Source organism: Mastigoproctus giganteus, chromosome 3 (assembly GCF_048544385.1).
Source record: "Mastigoproctus giganteus isolate SK-2022 chromosome 3, ASM4854438v1, whole genome shotgun sequence".
In the NCBI taxonomy this organism is placed as follows: Eukaryota; Metazoa; Arthropoda; class Arachnida; order Uropygi; family Thelyphonidae; genus Mastigoproctus; species Mastigoproctus giganteus.
Genome location: NC_143577.1, coordinates 129903944 through 129921190, shown reverse-complemented (window position 1 = coordinate 129921190; position 17247 = coordinate 129903944). Strand labels below are relative to the sequence as shown.

The 17247-nt window shown below is 37.0% G+C and overlaps 1 protein-coding gene across 2 annotated transcripts in view; it reads left to right on the top strand.

The window, feature by feature from the left end:
- The window catches only part of LOC150088269 (phosphoserine aminotransferase), a 327264-nt gene that overhangs the window by 247376 nt on the left and 62641 nt on the right, over positions 1-17247 (top strand). Inside the window, exon 9 of one of the 2 annotated variants that reach the window (XR_016546786.1) lies at positions 13710-13839. Coding sequence is in view for 1 of the 2 variants with exons in the window: in XM_090370665.1 (XP_090226791.1) it covers positions 13699-13839 (141 nt within the window). In the remaining variant the exon portion in view is untranslated. Of the gene's footprint in view, positions 1-13698; positions 13840-17247 lie in introns of both variants that reach the window. The other variant, XM_090370665.1, reaches the window with a different exon arrangement.

Genomic DNA, 17247 nt, shown 5'->3' with positions numbered 1-17247 from the left:
GGCTACACAAAACTAGATGGCCTAATTCAGGCACATGTGTTTCCAAAGACACAACCTTGGATTACCCTGTAAATGACAACATAGACCAGCATGGATTGGGGATCCTAGTCACCAAGGATGTCTCCAAATGCGCCCTCAACTTTGTGCCATATTCTGAGCTCTGTTACTCTAGCTGAAGGGACAACCTTTAAATGTTAACAAAATTCAAGTATATGCTCTGTTGGCTGATAAGGGAGATTTGGAAATTTAACGTTTTCATACTATGCTGAAAGAAGTAGTCAAACTAACAAAGATATGACCTAAATATTGTTATGGAAATTTGAATTCTGAGGTTAGAAAAGGCAGATCTGACCAAACTGTAGAATTTGTTCTTGGAGCAAGGAATGAAAGAGGGGATCGGTTGTTGTTGTTATTTGGTTTTTAGGAGCATTAGCAACTAAGGCCATATTGCTCCGGGAATATGCGGTGGTCATTCCATGACCTTTCCGCATCCTCCGTATTTGGTGGTCACGGGCTCGAACCCCGGTCTAATCAAGAAGCGTGTGCTACGCACTGCTGCTCCTTCCCACCTGGCTACGGAGGCGCCTGAGGGGATCGGCTGATACAATTTTGCCAAGAGGAGAACTTGATTGCAAACTAACACCTGATTTCAACTTCTCAAGAAAAGGCTCTATACATAGAAGTCACCCCCTAGACAGCAAACTAAATTGACTATATTATGATTAATCAGCATTTCCGAAGCAGTATTAAAAGCACCAAGATATACCTCAGTGCAGATATTGATTTCAACCACAATCCATCATAACTGAGATCAAGATGATAGTGAATGCTATTAGGAGAAAGCAACCGATGAAGAAAATTGACTTAGAGAAGTTAAAAAATCAAGAAACATGAGTTAATGAAGACATGCTTAATGAAAGAATGCAACACATTCAAAGGAGAGGGAAGTGGATGATCTTTGGAAGAGTTTTAAATCTGTTCTGACTGAAACGAGCTCGGAAGTTCTAGATTATGTCTGAAGAAACTGGATGAAATTTTGACACTCATGGAAGTGAAATAGAAGCACTTCAAGAAAAGCATGATAATTTTAATCTTCACAAAAAGATTAAAGAGATTTCGGGAATTAATAGAAGGAAACAACCAACTTCAATCCAAAATGATAAAGGTGAGATTATCATGGAAGAATCAGAAAAACTGGACATGTGGACTAAATACACGAAAGACCTCTTCGCCAACAGCGAATGTGAGTTAAATGATAACAATGATGCAATGGTAGGACCATCCATCCTAAGATCTGAGGTGGAGAGGGCGATTAAATCAGTGAAGAAGAGAAAAACCAAGGGACCTGATGAAACATTTGAATTATTTAACAGAATTTATGACATGTGCAACATCCCTTGGGACTCACTGACATCAACATTCATCACTCTTCCCAAAAAACTAAACACCAGAACTTGTGGAGACTTCAGACTAATCATCTTGATGAGCCAAGTCCTCACAATGTTCCTAAAAATAATTCAAAATCAGATTTTCAGGAACTGTGAGGAGTCGATGAATGCACAGTTTGAATTTAGGGTAGGACTGGGTAGTACAAGAAAAGCACTATTTTCATGACTCAGTTCATGATATGGAACTGCAGAGAAGAACAGATCAATGCCCATTTTTGTTTTATTGACTTTGAGAAGGTCTTTGATAGACTGCCTTGATGAAAAGGACATGAATAATCGGAAGACTTTCTTCTCTCCTCAATGATTAGCCATGGAATTACATATTTGTTGTTTCCATCAAGTGCCTGAGATATAAAATTATTATTTTTTTCCCTTTACATTCTCAGCAATTCATGAGAGGACCTGCATATCATGGCTAGATAATATCAAGAATTGGACAGAACTGAATGCTGAGCGACTGTTCAGAGCTGCCAGAGACCAAGACATTTGCTGTGGTGGTTGCTGCCCTCTGTTAGGAGATGGCATGCAGATAAGAAGACATGCACCTTCTAGTCAAAAAAAAAAGGATGTAATATATATTGTTTACAAAACTTTACTTTGTAACTAATATAATGTACTTAGCATTAGTAGAGTCATTTGATGCAAGAAAGCAAGCTTATACAGCATCAGCCAAAAGAAACCAAAACACACACTTCCCATTTCACCCATCCATTTGCTCCAAAAGTTTGTCCAGTACTTGCTTGAATTTATTTAAGCTATCAACTTCCACAACAGCAGATGGAAGTTTGTTCCAGCAATCAACTACCCACTGGTTAAAAGCAAACTTCAGCCTATCTATTCTACAACTGTCTCTCCTCAATTCGAATTTGTCCCCTCAGGTTCGTAATGTGAGCAAGAGGAAGAATCCTATCAGCATTGAGCCTGATAGGATTCTTCCATTCAAGAGCTTATATGCCTCAATCAGATCACTTCGCAGGTTCTGATTGAGATGGCTCCAGATGCTGCAATTTGCAGAACTTAAGCCTGTCTCAGTAAGAGCATCCCTTTGTTCCCCTCACCAATCTTGTTGCCCTTCTCTGTACTCATTCAGACATTTACATGAGATGGAAATGTCTCATTCTACATGCTTCCTAAAATGAGGCCTCCAAACCTGTACACAGTACTCAAGGTCTGGCCCAACCATTGCCTTATGCAAAGGAAAAATCATCGCCTTATCCCTGCTAGCCAAATTCCTGTATACCATTGACAAGACCCAATGATCGGCTCTGGTTGCCTGTCTGCACTGCTCAGAAAACTTCATATCTGACTGAACAATTACTCCACAGGTCTTTTTCGTTCTCAACTACTCTTCCGTTTTCATTCTCCACAATGTGCCAACTGTGTAGCACCACACAGTTACGTTTCTCTGGAGTTACTGCTACCCATACGCAGTACAGTCAGTCCTCGTATAGCACGATAGTTATGTTCCTAGAAACCCTCGTGCAATGCAAAATTGTGCAATATAAACAACAGGCCCTATTGGAAAAATAGGGTTAGGTGCCGACCACCCAAGATTGAACACACATTTGTAAACAAAACATTACCAAACACAATAAATATTCGTAATAAAATACTTAAGTATTTTATTACGATTTTATTACGTAATAAAATATTGCTAATGCTTTTGCTTCTATAGTAAGCAAACTTGTTTTTTGTTTGATTTTTCTATCCAAACAGACAGCCGTTCCATCTCTTCCAATTCTTTGTCTTAATCTAATGGATTTTAATTACACTTTGAGTTGTTCCTGCTATGAAAGTTGTTTTTATTTTTTCTGCATTCTTTGTAATTCTCGGCATTGCCTCATTTAGGTCTGTAGCACGTGCAATACCACATGGTCTTTCATTTCGCTCAAAGCGTTTGACAATTTCATATTTTTTCTCTATCGACAGAGGTGGACTGGCCATAAGCCTTACCGGGAAAACCCCAGCTGGCCAGAAGCCGGTGTGATTTTGGCCATAAACCATAGTATGAGCCCACTATAAATTTTCTCCGGTAAGAATTTTTGATCCAGTCCGCCTCTGTTTATCAACATTTCTTTTCTTTTTCTCTCTGAATCTGTAGTGTCTTCACCAGGATGCTTCCTTTTCACACCTTTAAGTATTTTACTCATTTTTAGGGAACAAAGCACAATTACAAAACGAGGAGGCACGCTTGATACACATAAACAAAGCTGGACGCGTGTAGCAACTGAATAAACAACACCATAAAGGCAGAAATACACTATTAACACTTCACATTTTACTAAAGCACATTTCTGGGGGTTACTACCATAAAACAATAAAAACAATTTCCAGTTGCATTTCTGCTAGTGGAATCTGTTATAAACTGGTAGTAAACTCGATCTAATTGCATTTGCAATTATGCCGATAGCTGGAATTGTGTTGCTTTTTACGTTATTATGGTGAAATGTGTTTCCCCTTCACTGATATAAAACACATAAATACATTTTCAGGATCTTCTCTTCATTCCTATCGTGTTGCGTTCGGTTGGGGTGATTCCGCGTTCAACTGCCATTTCTTGTAAACACAAAGGCGAATCGTGCATAAGCGAATTCGGTTTGTGTTATATATAAGATGTCTTTCCCCTATTTATAAATCGTGTATGATCGAATTCGTGTAGTGTAAACACGTGTTATACGAGGACTGACTGTACTTTGCATTTGTCATTGTTAAACTTCAGTTGCCACTTCTCAGCCCATCTGTCCAACTTTTCTAGATCCTGTTGCAGTAGCATATTGTCACTACTGCCATTAAAAACCTTGCTAACTTTTTTAACATCTGCAAACTTCAATATGATTAATAAATATACAAAACAATGGGCCCAACACCGAACCATGGGGAACTCCACTAATAACATTAGTCCACGAAGAGCCTTGTATATTGATTACCACTCTGTCTTCTCCCACTCAACCATTCTTTTATCCATTGTAGCAACTTACCCTTAATGCCATACTGCTCCAATTTGTATAGTAGTCTTTCATGTGCAAAGGTATGAAAAGCTTTCCTGATATGCAAGTATATGATATCAAAATTATTTTTTTGCATCCAGTTCCTTTGTGACCACTTCATCTTATCCAATTAAATTGGTCAGACAAAACTTCTCTTTAACAAACCCATGCTCTATCTGAATTATTACTGCAGTCTTGTCTAGATGGTCCTTCAATGGTCCTTTAACCAGTTTCTCCATTACTTTCCCTGGAACAGAAGTTAAACTAACAGATCTGTAATTACTTGTGTCACCTTGTGATCCCCGCCTTTGTGAACTGGGAATATATTTGCATATCTCCAATCCTTGCGGACCTCCCTTGAGTCCAAGGGTCCAAACTTTTAGCCATAATTGTAGCTAAAAGTTTGCCTTTAGCCACAATTATGGCTAAAAACAAACTTTTAGCCAAAGGAAGTTTGTTTGTTTGTTTGTTATTTGGTTTTTAGGAGCATTAACAACTAAGGCCATATTGCTCCCCAAAGGAAGTGCCACCTTTCAGTATAACTGGATAGTTCCCATCCATCCCAGGTGCCTTTTTTATATTTAACTTCAACAATTTCTTCTCCACTTTGCTCTCAGTTATTAAAATTCATTTTGATCTCTGTTAGAGTTTAATAAGCTTCTGTCCTCCACTTTTTTTTTTTTTTTATGTAAACCCCAAACACAAGAGGTATTAGAACCTATAGTACTTAGTACCATGCTTAGGTTGCAGGTTCAGAAGACGAAAGAAGATATTTGTTGACATTGGACTTGAAATTCTGTAGAGTAATTTTTAGGAAATACGTATGAAGGAAGGTTGTTCCAGAAATCAGCAGTTGAATGAGTAAACAAGAAAGATGAAAAGTTGGTTCTGTGAGTTTGAAGTTGGACAGTAAATGGATGTTGGCTGGTGGTGGCACGTGTTCGGACTGTTTTGAAAGAGAGAGCGGAAATTATAGAAGTCAATTCAGAAGAACAGTGCCCATAGAAGTATCTGTAGAAGAGGCATGCAGCAGAAACAGTACGTCTATGAGACAGCGAGTGGAGAGACTCTGTTAGAGATGAATCATTAATTAACTTAACTGCCCTCTTCTGAATGGAATCAAGAAGCCTTAGAGAGGTTTTGGGGGCACTGCCCAGATGTGGGAACAATATTCCATGGTAGGGTGGATTTGTGATTTGTACAGAGTGAACAGCTGTTTGGAAGAAAAGTAACGCAGAGAGCAAAAGAGAAAACAGAGTTTTTTAGATGCAGAGGAAGCAATATTTGTAATGTGCTTGTGCCAAGAGAGAGATTAGAAGCCAGGGTAATCCCCAAAAGAGATATATCATCTTACCTAGAAATGCAAGATATAAGACAGGACTGAGTTTTAGAAGGATTGAAATCAAAAGTTGTCTTTGCCCCACTGGAGGTTGGCTTTTAAGGAATCGGTCGCAGATATTCAAGAAGTAGAAGCTGATTGAACAGGGCAAGTTTCTGAAACTGGAAAGTGGAATGCAATGTGCTATCATCGGCAAAACTATGGATAGGATTTCCAGTCAATGGAAAGGAGGTCATTAATATACAAGAGGAAAAGAGTGGGGGAAAGAACTGAACCTTAGGGGACTCAGCATTAGTGGAGAAGCATTAATGCATTTGTCATTTTTGATTTTGAAATTCTTGCTTTTTTAATCTGGGGCATTGTTTTGTCTTCCATTGCATTGACTTTCCTTTAGTTTCTGGGTTGTACAGATAATTTTCTTCATAAGTTTGTGAAATGTTTTGAAATCTTTGATCATCATTCAAAATTTTTGGCACACCATCTTGGCACACACTTTTCTCTTTGCCTAAATTTTCAATTAAATTTGTCTGTTTCTTTGTCTCCATCTGTTTCTGATTCAATCAATGTCCTTCCCTGTTCCACATTGTCATAAGTTTTCATGGATAATGGACGGCCTGATCATTCATCATCTTCTACATTCTCTCTTCTTTCTAAATTCTTTTATACCATTCAAACACAAGTTCTTGAAATAGTATCTTGCCAAACTTGATGTAACAACTCAACTTTCACTTGTTTTCTTTAGTTTTGTTACAAATTTGAATTTGTTTGTTGTTCCATTGAACTGCAAAAATACAAGGTAACGAAAACCTGTCTCACTGCAAAGCAAATGAGCGTGTTGGAATGTGACTTGCCAGACAGCTAGTTAAAGGTTAACTGCTGCCTTTGTTTCACAGGTGGTGTTTTGTGTGTATGTGGTGGCTGCATGTGCAGTCTCATTATTTAATAGCCACTCCTTGTATGACTCTGGAGGGAATCAATGAAATGAATGAGGAAAGTATATCTTCATTAGTAGAAGACTAGGCACCTCCATAGCCAGGTGGGCAGGAGCACATGCTTCTTGATTAGACCGGGGTTTGAGCCCATGACCACCAAATAGGGAGGATGCGGAAAGGTCAGGGAATGACCACCACATATCCCCGGAGCAATATGGCCTTAGTTGCTAATGCTCTTAAAAACCAAATAACAAACAAACAGTAGAAGAAAATATATCTCCTTCATTCATTTCACTGATTCCCTGCATGGTCATTTATATAACTCTATCAGCCCCCACCCCACACCAATGTGGTTGCTTTTCTATGAACCCTCTCTAGAAAGACTATATCTGTCTTCAAGTGTGGCCTGCAGACCTGAACCCAATATTCTAAATGTGGTCTTGTCATAATCTTATAAAAAAAAAAAGGACAATGATATTCTTTCCCCTACTTTTGAAGAAACTATCACAGACAAGAGACCATCATATGCCTTCCTATCCACTTGTTTATACTATACTGGAAAATTTCATGTCTCACTGAATTATAACTCTTAAGTCTTTTTCATCCTGAACCACTTTTAACTCTACTCCTTTCTCCTTAATGTATAAGCAATTCATGGATTTCTGTTCCTTAGGTGCAAGACTTGATATTTAGGATCATTAAAGTTGAGTTGCCATTTTTAAGACCATTTGTGCAACTGACCTAAATAATTTTAAAGCAAAATTACTTTCCTTTAATAAACCTTCCTACCTTGAAATTATTAGTAAATCTTTGACAACTTCCCCTGTACTCCCACATCAATATCATTTAGGAAGATAAGAAACAGAAGTGGCCTCGATACGGATCCTTGAGGACTCCACTTGTTATGCTGGTCTACTTGGAGGAATGTCCATTTATGACTACTTCCCTTCCTGTCTTTTAGTGGGTCCCTCAATCAGTGAAGGATATTACAATTTATCTCAGTTTCTTCCAGTTCATTAACAAAATGTCATGGGACACCACATAAAAAGCATTATTGAAGTCAAAAAAAATACATCAAAGCTGTTTCTTGCATCCATTGTGTGTTAGTATTAGTATATATATATATATTTAGAAAAGATATATGAAATGCACAGCTGCCAAATTTTTACATTAAAAAAGTTAGGGATCAGGCTTTTTTAAAGTCCACACTTTACTAGAAATTGAATTTCATTAGCAAAATATACATTTTATATTAAAATATAGCCACAGTATTATTTGAGTAGAGTATGAATTAAGCATTAACTTGCCTAATATTTTTCCGCCTGTGAATTTCTTTTTGGATATCTATAAGACATCAACTGTGATTTTGATTGCTTCAAAAAAAATGTTGAAAAGGGAAAAAGTCTGCTGTGTCAGACTTTTTCCCTTTTCAGAAACGTTGAGCCGAAGTTTTTTTCATAACAATGGCATTGCTATCAAGACTTTGCTGTAGGGAGCATTTCCAAAGCTTCACAAGGAAGAAAAGATATGAACCCAGTTTTTGGTTTTCTAACCTAGCTGAATATTCTCTCACACTCAACACCATTATGAGGGAATGCTCAAATGCCAAGCATGACTTGAGATAATTTGTTATATTTAAAGCTTCCTTGTACACTTGCCAGTTCCCCAACCAAGGGCCACTGTACTTTTCTTTTCTTTTTTTTTTTTTTTTCTTTTTCATAATAGCATCTCTACTGAAACAGACAGAACTGATGCTGCAAAATATCTATTGCTTCATCTGTTTCTTTATCTTTAAAAACATCAAGGAGTATTGGAAACTTAGTATATTTAGCACAAAAAATATTTAGTATATTTATATTTAATATATTAGCACAAAAATATTTCAAATTTGAAAATGATGCATTGCCAATTGATGAAATTTGTGCTACCTCAGCATTTATAAGAATGTAATTTTTAAGTGTGAGTTTGTACAACATGGTTACATTCAGCCTTAAAATACTTCCTCACTGATCAGAACAGAATCTTCTACTCTTGTTTTAGACAATCCATGACTTTAGTTTTGAAGGAATCCAATATTTTCAGGTTGTTCACAAAGCATCCAGTGTTGTACCCACTATATCACTTTCCCATGTTGGCAATTCAAATCAAAAGAGAAAGATGCTTTCACTGACTTGAAATCACTGACTGAATCAGAATCATCCTCCTGGTTTAGTCTGCTGTGGTAATCAAGTGCCAAAGTGGAAGATTTGAAATGAAGAATATACATAACATTCTTCAAGATATCTAGGAGTAATGACCTTAGTATACGGATGTGAAGTACATAGAATAGAAGAGCTATGTTTGGCATAACATTTAAAAGAAACAAGAATTGCTTTATTCAAGCCAGAAGAGAGATACATGAACAGACGTTCTGCATTAGTGAAGATATGCTAGGAATTATCTGCTTGCTTGGACTGTTTAGGATTGCATTCAGCAGAAGTTCAGAGATCCTTTTTCTTGAGTTCATCAATTTGTCTTCTTTCAAAATTTTTGAATAATGAACTAGATTTGAAAAGGAGTTAATACCACACGCTAGTGATAATTTGTTGTACTTTTCGTTTTGGTAACTCTGAAAAGTGCTCGTATTTCTTTTCTCAGCATTTCCAACTTCTTCTTTACTTTACATTCACTGTTTTACCAGTGTCGTTACATATTTAACCAAAGACAGCCAACATGTACATGTCTGCTTATCTTTACTTCAGTGGCACACATCAGTTAAAATTGTTTAAATTTATCGTATCTTTTATCACTTCTTTCTAGGTTGTAATAGATTTCTTCAAAGTATTCATCCACCTTCACAAGAAGGCATGCAGTGCTCTTTTCACACACACAAATTAACATAAGGGTGACAAGGACAGCCTACCACCAAATGCTCAATCCCTCTTTTTAATACCCTTGCTGCTTCAGATTTTAAGCCTACCATAACAGGTAACTTATCAACATTAAGTGCCAGACAGTTTTTTTTGAAGGAATCCCATATTTTCAGGATGTTCAGAAGGTGTCCATTGTTGTCCCCCCCCTCCCCGTATCACTTTCCCATACTGGTATTGAGAGCAAGCTGCTTTTGATTTGGTGATCTTTTTTATTATTACAAAAGAATACCACAATAGGATATAACTTGAAATCACTTTGCTTACTGCAATCTGTACATCTGTACCAATCAAAAATAGCCCAATTTCAGGACCATCACTAACTCTTCATTGTCAATTTCATTGACAATGCCTGTTTTTGTTCTTCCACTTTTTTTTTTTTTTTTGCTCTTTCACTATCAAGAAGCATATTTTTGAACAACATCAGGGAAAGATTATTTTCTATGATAAAAGATGCAACTGTGTTCTCCCCAGAAAATTTTGCCAGCCATGTGGCATTATGAAGTAGCCGGGTGGGGAAGTGTAATATTTCACAATATTATAAAATTTTCTGTTATTTATAAATGTGACTTAAGCGATCCAGAGCAAAAATTAATTTCTCTGGATCGCTATTAACATTATATGCTCTTGTCGCATTGATCTCGATCACATAGAATGTTTGAATTAATATTGATTGAGATTAGTGAGCAGTACCATATGGTACTGTGAGAATCGCTTGACTTTTAGCGGGTGGTCAATTAAATTCACCAGGCGGTGTGCCCATTCGATAGGTGACTTAAGTGATCCAGAGCAAAAAATTAATTGCATAATTTAACATTAATGCTCCTGTCGCTTTGAATGACAGAATGAGGTAGAGAGATTTTAAGCCAGAGAAGATCAAAAATAGGAGATTCCATATTACCAAGTCTCTGACGGGGAATATTGAAACAGACATATGCACAAGTACCACCTTTGAGGAGAAAGGAATCGTACAGCAAATAATTTGGACATCTGAGATGAGCAGTAGTTGAATCAACTGATAACTGAGATTTTGTCAGTACATGGGGTTTGGTAGACTGTAAGAAGAAATGGACATCGTTGAGATTAGAACTGAGACCACATATATTTGTGAAACGAACTAGGAAGTGTTTGGGAGGTTTAGATATTTTTGCAGATAAGCTTGCTCTGTTAGTTTGACAATTTGTGGTGTATTCAATAGGGAGGAAAAATAGGGGGGAAGGAAACATGCTGTATGAAGTAATGAAATTTTTGGATATGATGCACACATGGTAAGAATATACCCAGATCCTTGACATAACATGACCTCAACAATGCCCCCCCCCCACACATACACACTACTTGGACTCCTCCAATCACTATCTGGCAGAGTAGAGGTAGCAAGATTATACACTAGCTGCACTAGCTGATCTGGAAGCTTCCTAAAGAGTTACCAATAGGTTCAGTCCGGTGTACTAACTAGCGGCCAGCCTGCAAACACAGTTTTAGAGCTGTACCCTCGAAATGTAAGGAAGTCTGGATATAGCTATGATGTCCATCATAACCTCAAAAGTCATCAGTCATACTGCATAATTCAAGAGATGGAGGGGGAGAGGGTTGACTGGAATTTAGCTCTGGAGACTAAACAAGGGTTCCTCCACTTCAAGCCTCCAATAAGCAAAGTGGTTGTATTGCACTGGTTGATGAGAGTCATCTACCACCTAGTATTTCCTGGTAGCACAGAGGGGAGGCATTCCTCCATGTGATGGAATGCCTCCTCAACCCCTGCTTACGTTGGTTAACACCTGGGTGGTCACCCACAGTGTGCTTGCACATGGGGGTTATACCCAAGATTACTAACAGTCCCACCATCATGAAAGTGCAAGCAGAGGATTTTGCTGTCACTGCTGAAATTGGGTCCACTTGACTTGAGTGCTACCTGAATATCAGTTCTATCAGCGTTTTAGACTCCTAGGTAGCAAGCACAGCTTGTCTGACATATGTGAGAGAATGTCTGCGACAACCTCAAGGACTGACTGTGTTTCATTGTAATATAATACTGTGTCAGGCTTCTTCTTTGTACCATTACTTATTTCAGGACGACATATTTGAAGCTGTGCCAGCCAGCTGCCAACCATAACTTTATACCAAATTTGTAGCAAGTATATAGCAAGCATTACCGTTGGAAATAAATTTCCCCATATTTCTGAAGCTAAATCAAATTTATCATTTCCTAGATGCTCCTTCCTTGAAGAACTTCTGTTGAATTTTATGAACTGCTTAATTTCACAAAAGTTGTTACATGACATTGTATTGTGAAAAAGTTGAGGCCCACCATACCACAAACTATCCAGTTCTAAATTTCTAGCGCCATATGCTCCATGAGCTAAAGTACAGCAATAAAAGCATCAAGTCCTTGAATGGTTGTAGACCAATTGTCTTCCTTCAACTGTCTCCACGTTTTGATTTCAGTGCAGTTCTGTATGTGTTTTATCACTGAAGTGTCTACAAACAGACGAAACACACTTGCCACAGAATCTATATACACCTTTCATCTTTTCATAAGGAGTTGGCCCAGGGTTATCGTGAATTAAGTTCCTTTGTAGTGCACATCCAGCTGAAGGACCACCAGATTTTATAACTTCCCATATGTGCCCAGACTTTAAAGTATGTTTGCTGCCCACTGATAGACACACAATTTTTATGATTATGATGCAGTGTATTATCATCCACACTTTATGTAAAAGGACCAGAAGTATTATTTTCACTCCTACTAGATTTCTTGCCTCTCTCGTTAGGAATTCATTCATCACTTTATCATTCTTCTCTAAATTCATCTCCACTCTCCTCTCCAGACTCATTTTCAAATAGCTTTTCTAATTCCTAATTTTTGATTCTGCTTGGTGGTAAGACCACAAGATTACCAGTAAGCAATCGAACTAGAGCTGTAAAAATTACTGAAATACCTTTCCACACATAAAGTTTCACCCAGAACTAAAATAAATATGGCACAACATGGCAATATATAGTAATGACTCCTACACATGCTCAGGCCTGAAGTCACATACGCAGACATGTACAGACATATACACCTGTGCATGTACTTGCCCAAACCATAGGGTGATTCAAATTGCAAATGTTTGTCACAAGGTAAATAAATGCAAAAGCTCGATTAACTATATAAAAAATTAGCTAATTTTATTGAAATTTTACAAACAGTCAAATTGATTTCTTTGGCAGTTTTAGGTATAGAGCTAAAATTTAAAAGAAAAATGTATGCAAAATTATTTGCAATTGTGCATGCTGTAAGTTAGTGAAATTTAGGAAATATCATGGGTTCAAACTTCTGTAGTTAAAAGGTTGCAAATTTGCAACAATTTGAAGTAGGCAAACAATTCAAAGTGATTAAACCGTCATGGCAGTTCTAGTGTTAAACCTACTGTTAATAACTGCATTAGTTCGATAATAGGATATCATTGCTGTGATTCTTTTTTAATAATAGCTGTAAATACTAATGGACTTTTGTTTATTTGCAATTTGGCTGAGGCCAGAAAAGTTTACATATTCATCGTGACAGTTCACATATGGAATTAAGAGAAATCATGATTTTCTGATGTTGCAGTTTTCGTGGCAGCATATAGGTTTGAACCACAACCTTGTGGTTGTGCATGTTGTCCACTTTGTCATGGCTGTACATCTATGGTAGCAGTGGTTTCAGTTTGTTTTAGCTCTCATTTTGGCCAAATGACAATCCAAAGCAGAGTCCAAATCCAGTTGGATCTGTATTATAGTAACTGGACTGTTTTGGTAGGCGCCTCCGTAGCCAGGTGGGAAGGAGCAGCAGTGCGTAGCACACACTTCTTGATTAGACCGTTCGAGCCCGTCACCATCAAATACGGAGGATGTGGAAAGGTCAGGGAATGACCACCGCATATACCGGAGCAATATGGCCTTAGTTGCTAATGCTCCTAAAAACAACTGTTTTGGTATTTGAAATGCAATGTTCACTAAGTATGATAAAAGCATTTTTATATTCAGATTCCATATAATTTGAAACTGTGCTCTTATTATTTACTTATCTTGATAATCTTCAGTAATATTTTACAGTTCATTAATAGAAAAAAGCAGCCATAGTCGTATGAATATACCATTCCGAATAGAAGGACCAAATGGACCATCTTCTGCTCTTGAAAAGAAGTTTATAAATGAGGCTGAACAGAAAGGAATGATATCACTAAAAGGTCACAGGTGAGATGAACATTAAAGAAATTTGACATCCATTCTACAAATAAAAATAAGTTCAATCAGGCCTTACAAACACATTTCTGAATAAATTTCTTTATTGTACGTGAAACAACATATGACATATTGAGGAATGCAATGTTAATTAAACAATTTTTATAATTTTCTGTACATCAAAAATTTTTATAAACTTAGGGTATATACTGCAATTTTTTAAAACCATAGGTTTATACACTGGATTACCAGAAACATATTGAACTTTAGTGGTGATTCATACGGCATGGATTTGACTATTGTAAAGAGAAAAATAATCAGTAGCATGAGGTCACTCACTAGGCTTCCCTTTCCTTACCACTCTGTGGTATGAGTATGGAGTGGGTAAGCCTAGTGAATCACTTTGAACTGCCTATTATTTTTCTCCTTACTTTTGAGGGGATCGCCACAAATCTCCCTTGTGATGTAATTCCATTCTTGTTTAGGAATGTCCTTATCTATTCAATGGATCATTTTACATACATCATTTTATAGGATCAAACAGATTCTGTAACAGCATTCACATCTAGTAATTGTTTTACAGATGCTATGTGTCAGTGGAGTTCTCATGAAGCATATCAATCCTGTATCAACTGCAATTTTTGCTGTCTGCCTGCCACAGGAAGGGCAGGCAGACAACAATAGTTGAGAACATTAACTGCTATCCCCATACAAACCTGAGTTTGGAGTAAGGCAGCCAGAAACAAAGGGAAGGGGATAATGCCAGAAGGGATGGATGGTTAATAGCACTGAAGAGGAGGAAACATGTGAGTGAAATTCCCCTGATATATACCACTCCTCACATCAGGGGTTGAAATGGCTGAGATGGAAAAGGCAAAGATAGTGATAGAGATCAGGGGGGGAGTAGGAATCTCCCCCTTTCCCATGAAGTTCAGGGGCCACACATTTGTATAGAATGATCCCAATCTGGGCAGATGCCTCATGTCAACAAATCCCCGACCAAAGGTTAGCTATATCTCACCCCAGAAGAACCTCAGGGTCAGCAAGTTACATGTTCTCCATAGGGGAGGCGTCCATAAAGTGCATATCCTAGTATTTAGAGAAGCAGTTCTCAAACATTTTTTGTCAGCAGACCAATATTTATGAAAATATAACGATAGAAATTGTGGGTAGGGTGGGCTGTATGTCTGGTTAATGCTGTGATATCACTGATATATATATATATACACACACACACACACAATGCACAACATGCATATTAGAAAACAACACTTCTCAATAAATATAATTATAATTGGCAAAAAAAATGTACATAAAATTAGTAAATTTTCACATGAAACATGAAATGATATTTTTAAAATTAAGTAACATAAAATTTTATGTAAATTGTAAAGCAAAATGAAAAGCAATTAAATGTAATGTTGATCATAAATTTAAATTATTGAAAAAAGTATAAAATTTTAAGTTTAATGTTTTGTATCATGTGATTTATGGAATTGATTTTGGTTTGAGATTATTTCCATAAACCTGGATTCTAAAGATGTGTGGGTATGTAAAGCACACATGAGACTACTATCTGTTAATTTGGATCTTAATTTAGACATGTTTATGTTCATAGTAGAGAATGCTCTTCCACAGATATAAGTACTTCCGAATTACAAAGCCATTCGATGTCAATGCTTTCGGATTTCTGGATATTCTTCTGGGTAAGAGTTCTTTATAAAAATTCATCAAACTGTTATCATGCTAAGATACCTTTGCTTCGGCACTTTCTTGTAGATTAATTAATGAATTCCAATTGAATATTTACAGGGGCATTCTCAGAGCATATGAAAATGGATTTTGAAAAATAATTAGATCTTTTTCTTGATTTTGAAAATCTAAGAAGTGCCTGTCAAATTCTTCTAATACCTCAGCTGATTCATCCAAAAGAATCTCACATGCTGCAAAATGGAATAAATTGCTATCTACTGGTTGTTTTTTGAAGTAACCATATTTTTCAGTTTGAAGTCTTCACATAATCAAAAATGATTAGAAACAACCTTATTATTTCCCTGAAGTTTCACATTTAACTCATTGAGAACCTCCAGTGATGTCAACCAAGAATGCTAGATTGCAAAACCAGTTAATGTCACATAACTCAACAATAGTTTTTGTCCTTTTGATTTAGAAATTCGGTTATTTCTTTCACTAAGTTGAAAAATCGTTTTAATGTTGCTACCTTTACTTAGCCACCTAACAGTTGAAAAATATATCGCATCTCCAAATTCAGCTTCAGAATCTTCCAAGAAAGTCTTAAATTCACAATGATTTGCAAAGCTGTTACTTCTGATAAAATTTACAAACATCAGAACTACATTCACAATATGGTTCAACTTCAGTACATGACCAATAACAGCTTCTTGGTGAATTATACAGTGGCAATGAATTAAATTTGTCCCAGTGTGACCCACAACTTTTTGATTTAAAAGGCTTGCCAATCCAAATTTTTCTCCTAGCATGCTTGGAGCTCTAGCAATTGTGATCCCAACAAAATTATTCCAGTAACACCATGAAGAAATATAAGAATTTGAGCTGTGTCACTGATATCCATACTCAATGTTGAGTGCAAGTGAAATGCAACAAAATTTGTTAGAAATTGACATAGTTTCTTCTGAATATACACATTTTGGGACATTTCTTGTTACTTTTTTTTTTTTTTATGTGAACCCCAAACACGAGAGGTATTAGAACCTATAGTACTTGGTACCATGCTTGGGTTGGAGGTTGAGAAGACGAAAGAAGATATTTGTTTACATTGGATTTGAACTTCTGTAGATTGTAATTTTCAGGAAATACGTATGAAGGAAGGTTGTTCCAGAAAACGGCAGTTGAATGAATAAATGAGAAAGACGAAAAGTTGGTTCTGTGGGTTTGAAGTTGGACAAATGGATGTTGGCTGGTGGCGGCACGTGTTCGGACTGTTTTGAAGGAGAGAGCGGGAATTATAGAAGCCAATTCAGAAGAACAGTGCCCATCGAAATATCTGTAGAAGAGGCATGCAGCAGAAACAGTACGTCTATGAGACAGCAAGTGGAAAGACTCTGTTAGAAATTAATCATTAATTAACCTAACTGCCCTCTTCTGAATGGAATCAAGAAGCCTGAGAGAGGTTTGGGGGGTACCACCCCAGATGTGGGAACAATATTCCACGGTAGGGCAGATTTGCAATTTGTACAAAGTAAACAGCTGTTTGGAAGAAAAGTAACGCTGAGAGCGAAAGAGAAAACCAAGTTTTTTTTAGATGCAGAGGAAGCAATATTTGTAATGTGCTTGTGCCAAGAGAGATTAGAAGTCAGGTAATCCCCAAAAGAGATATATCATTTTGCCTAGAAATCTGAGTGTCACCAAAGATAAGCATAGGAGCAGAAGAATCCTTTT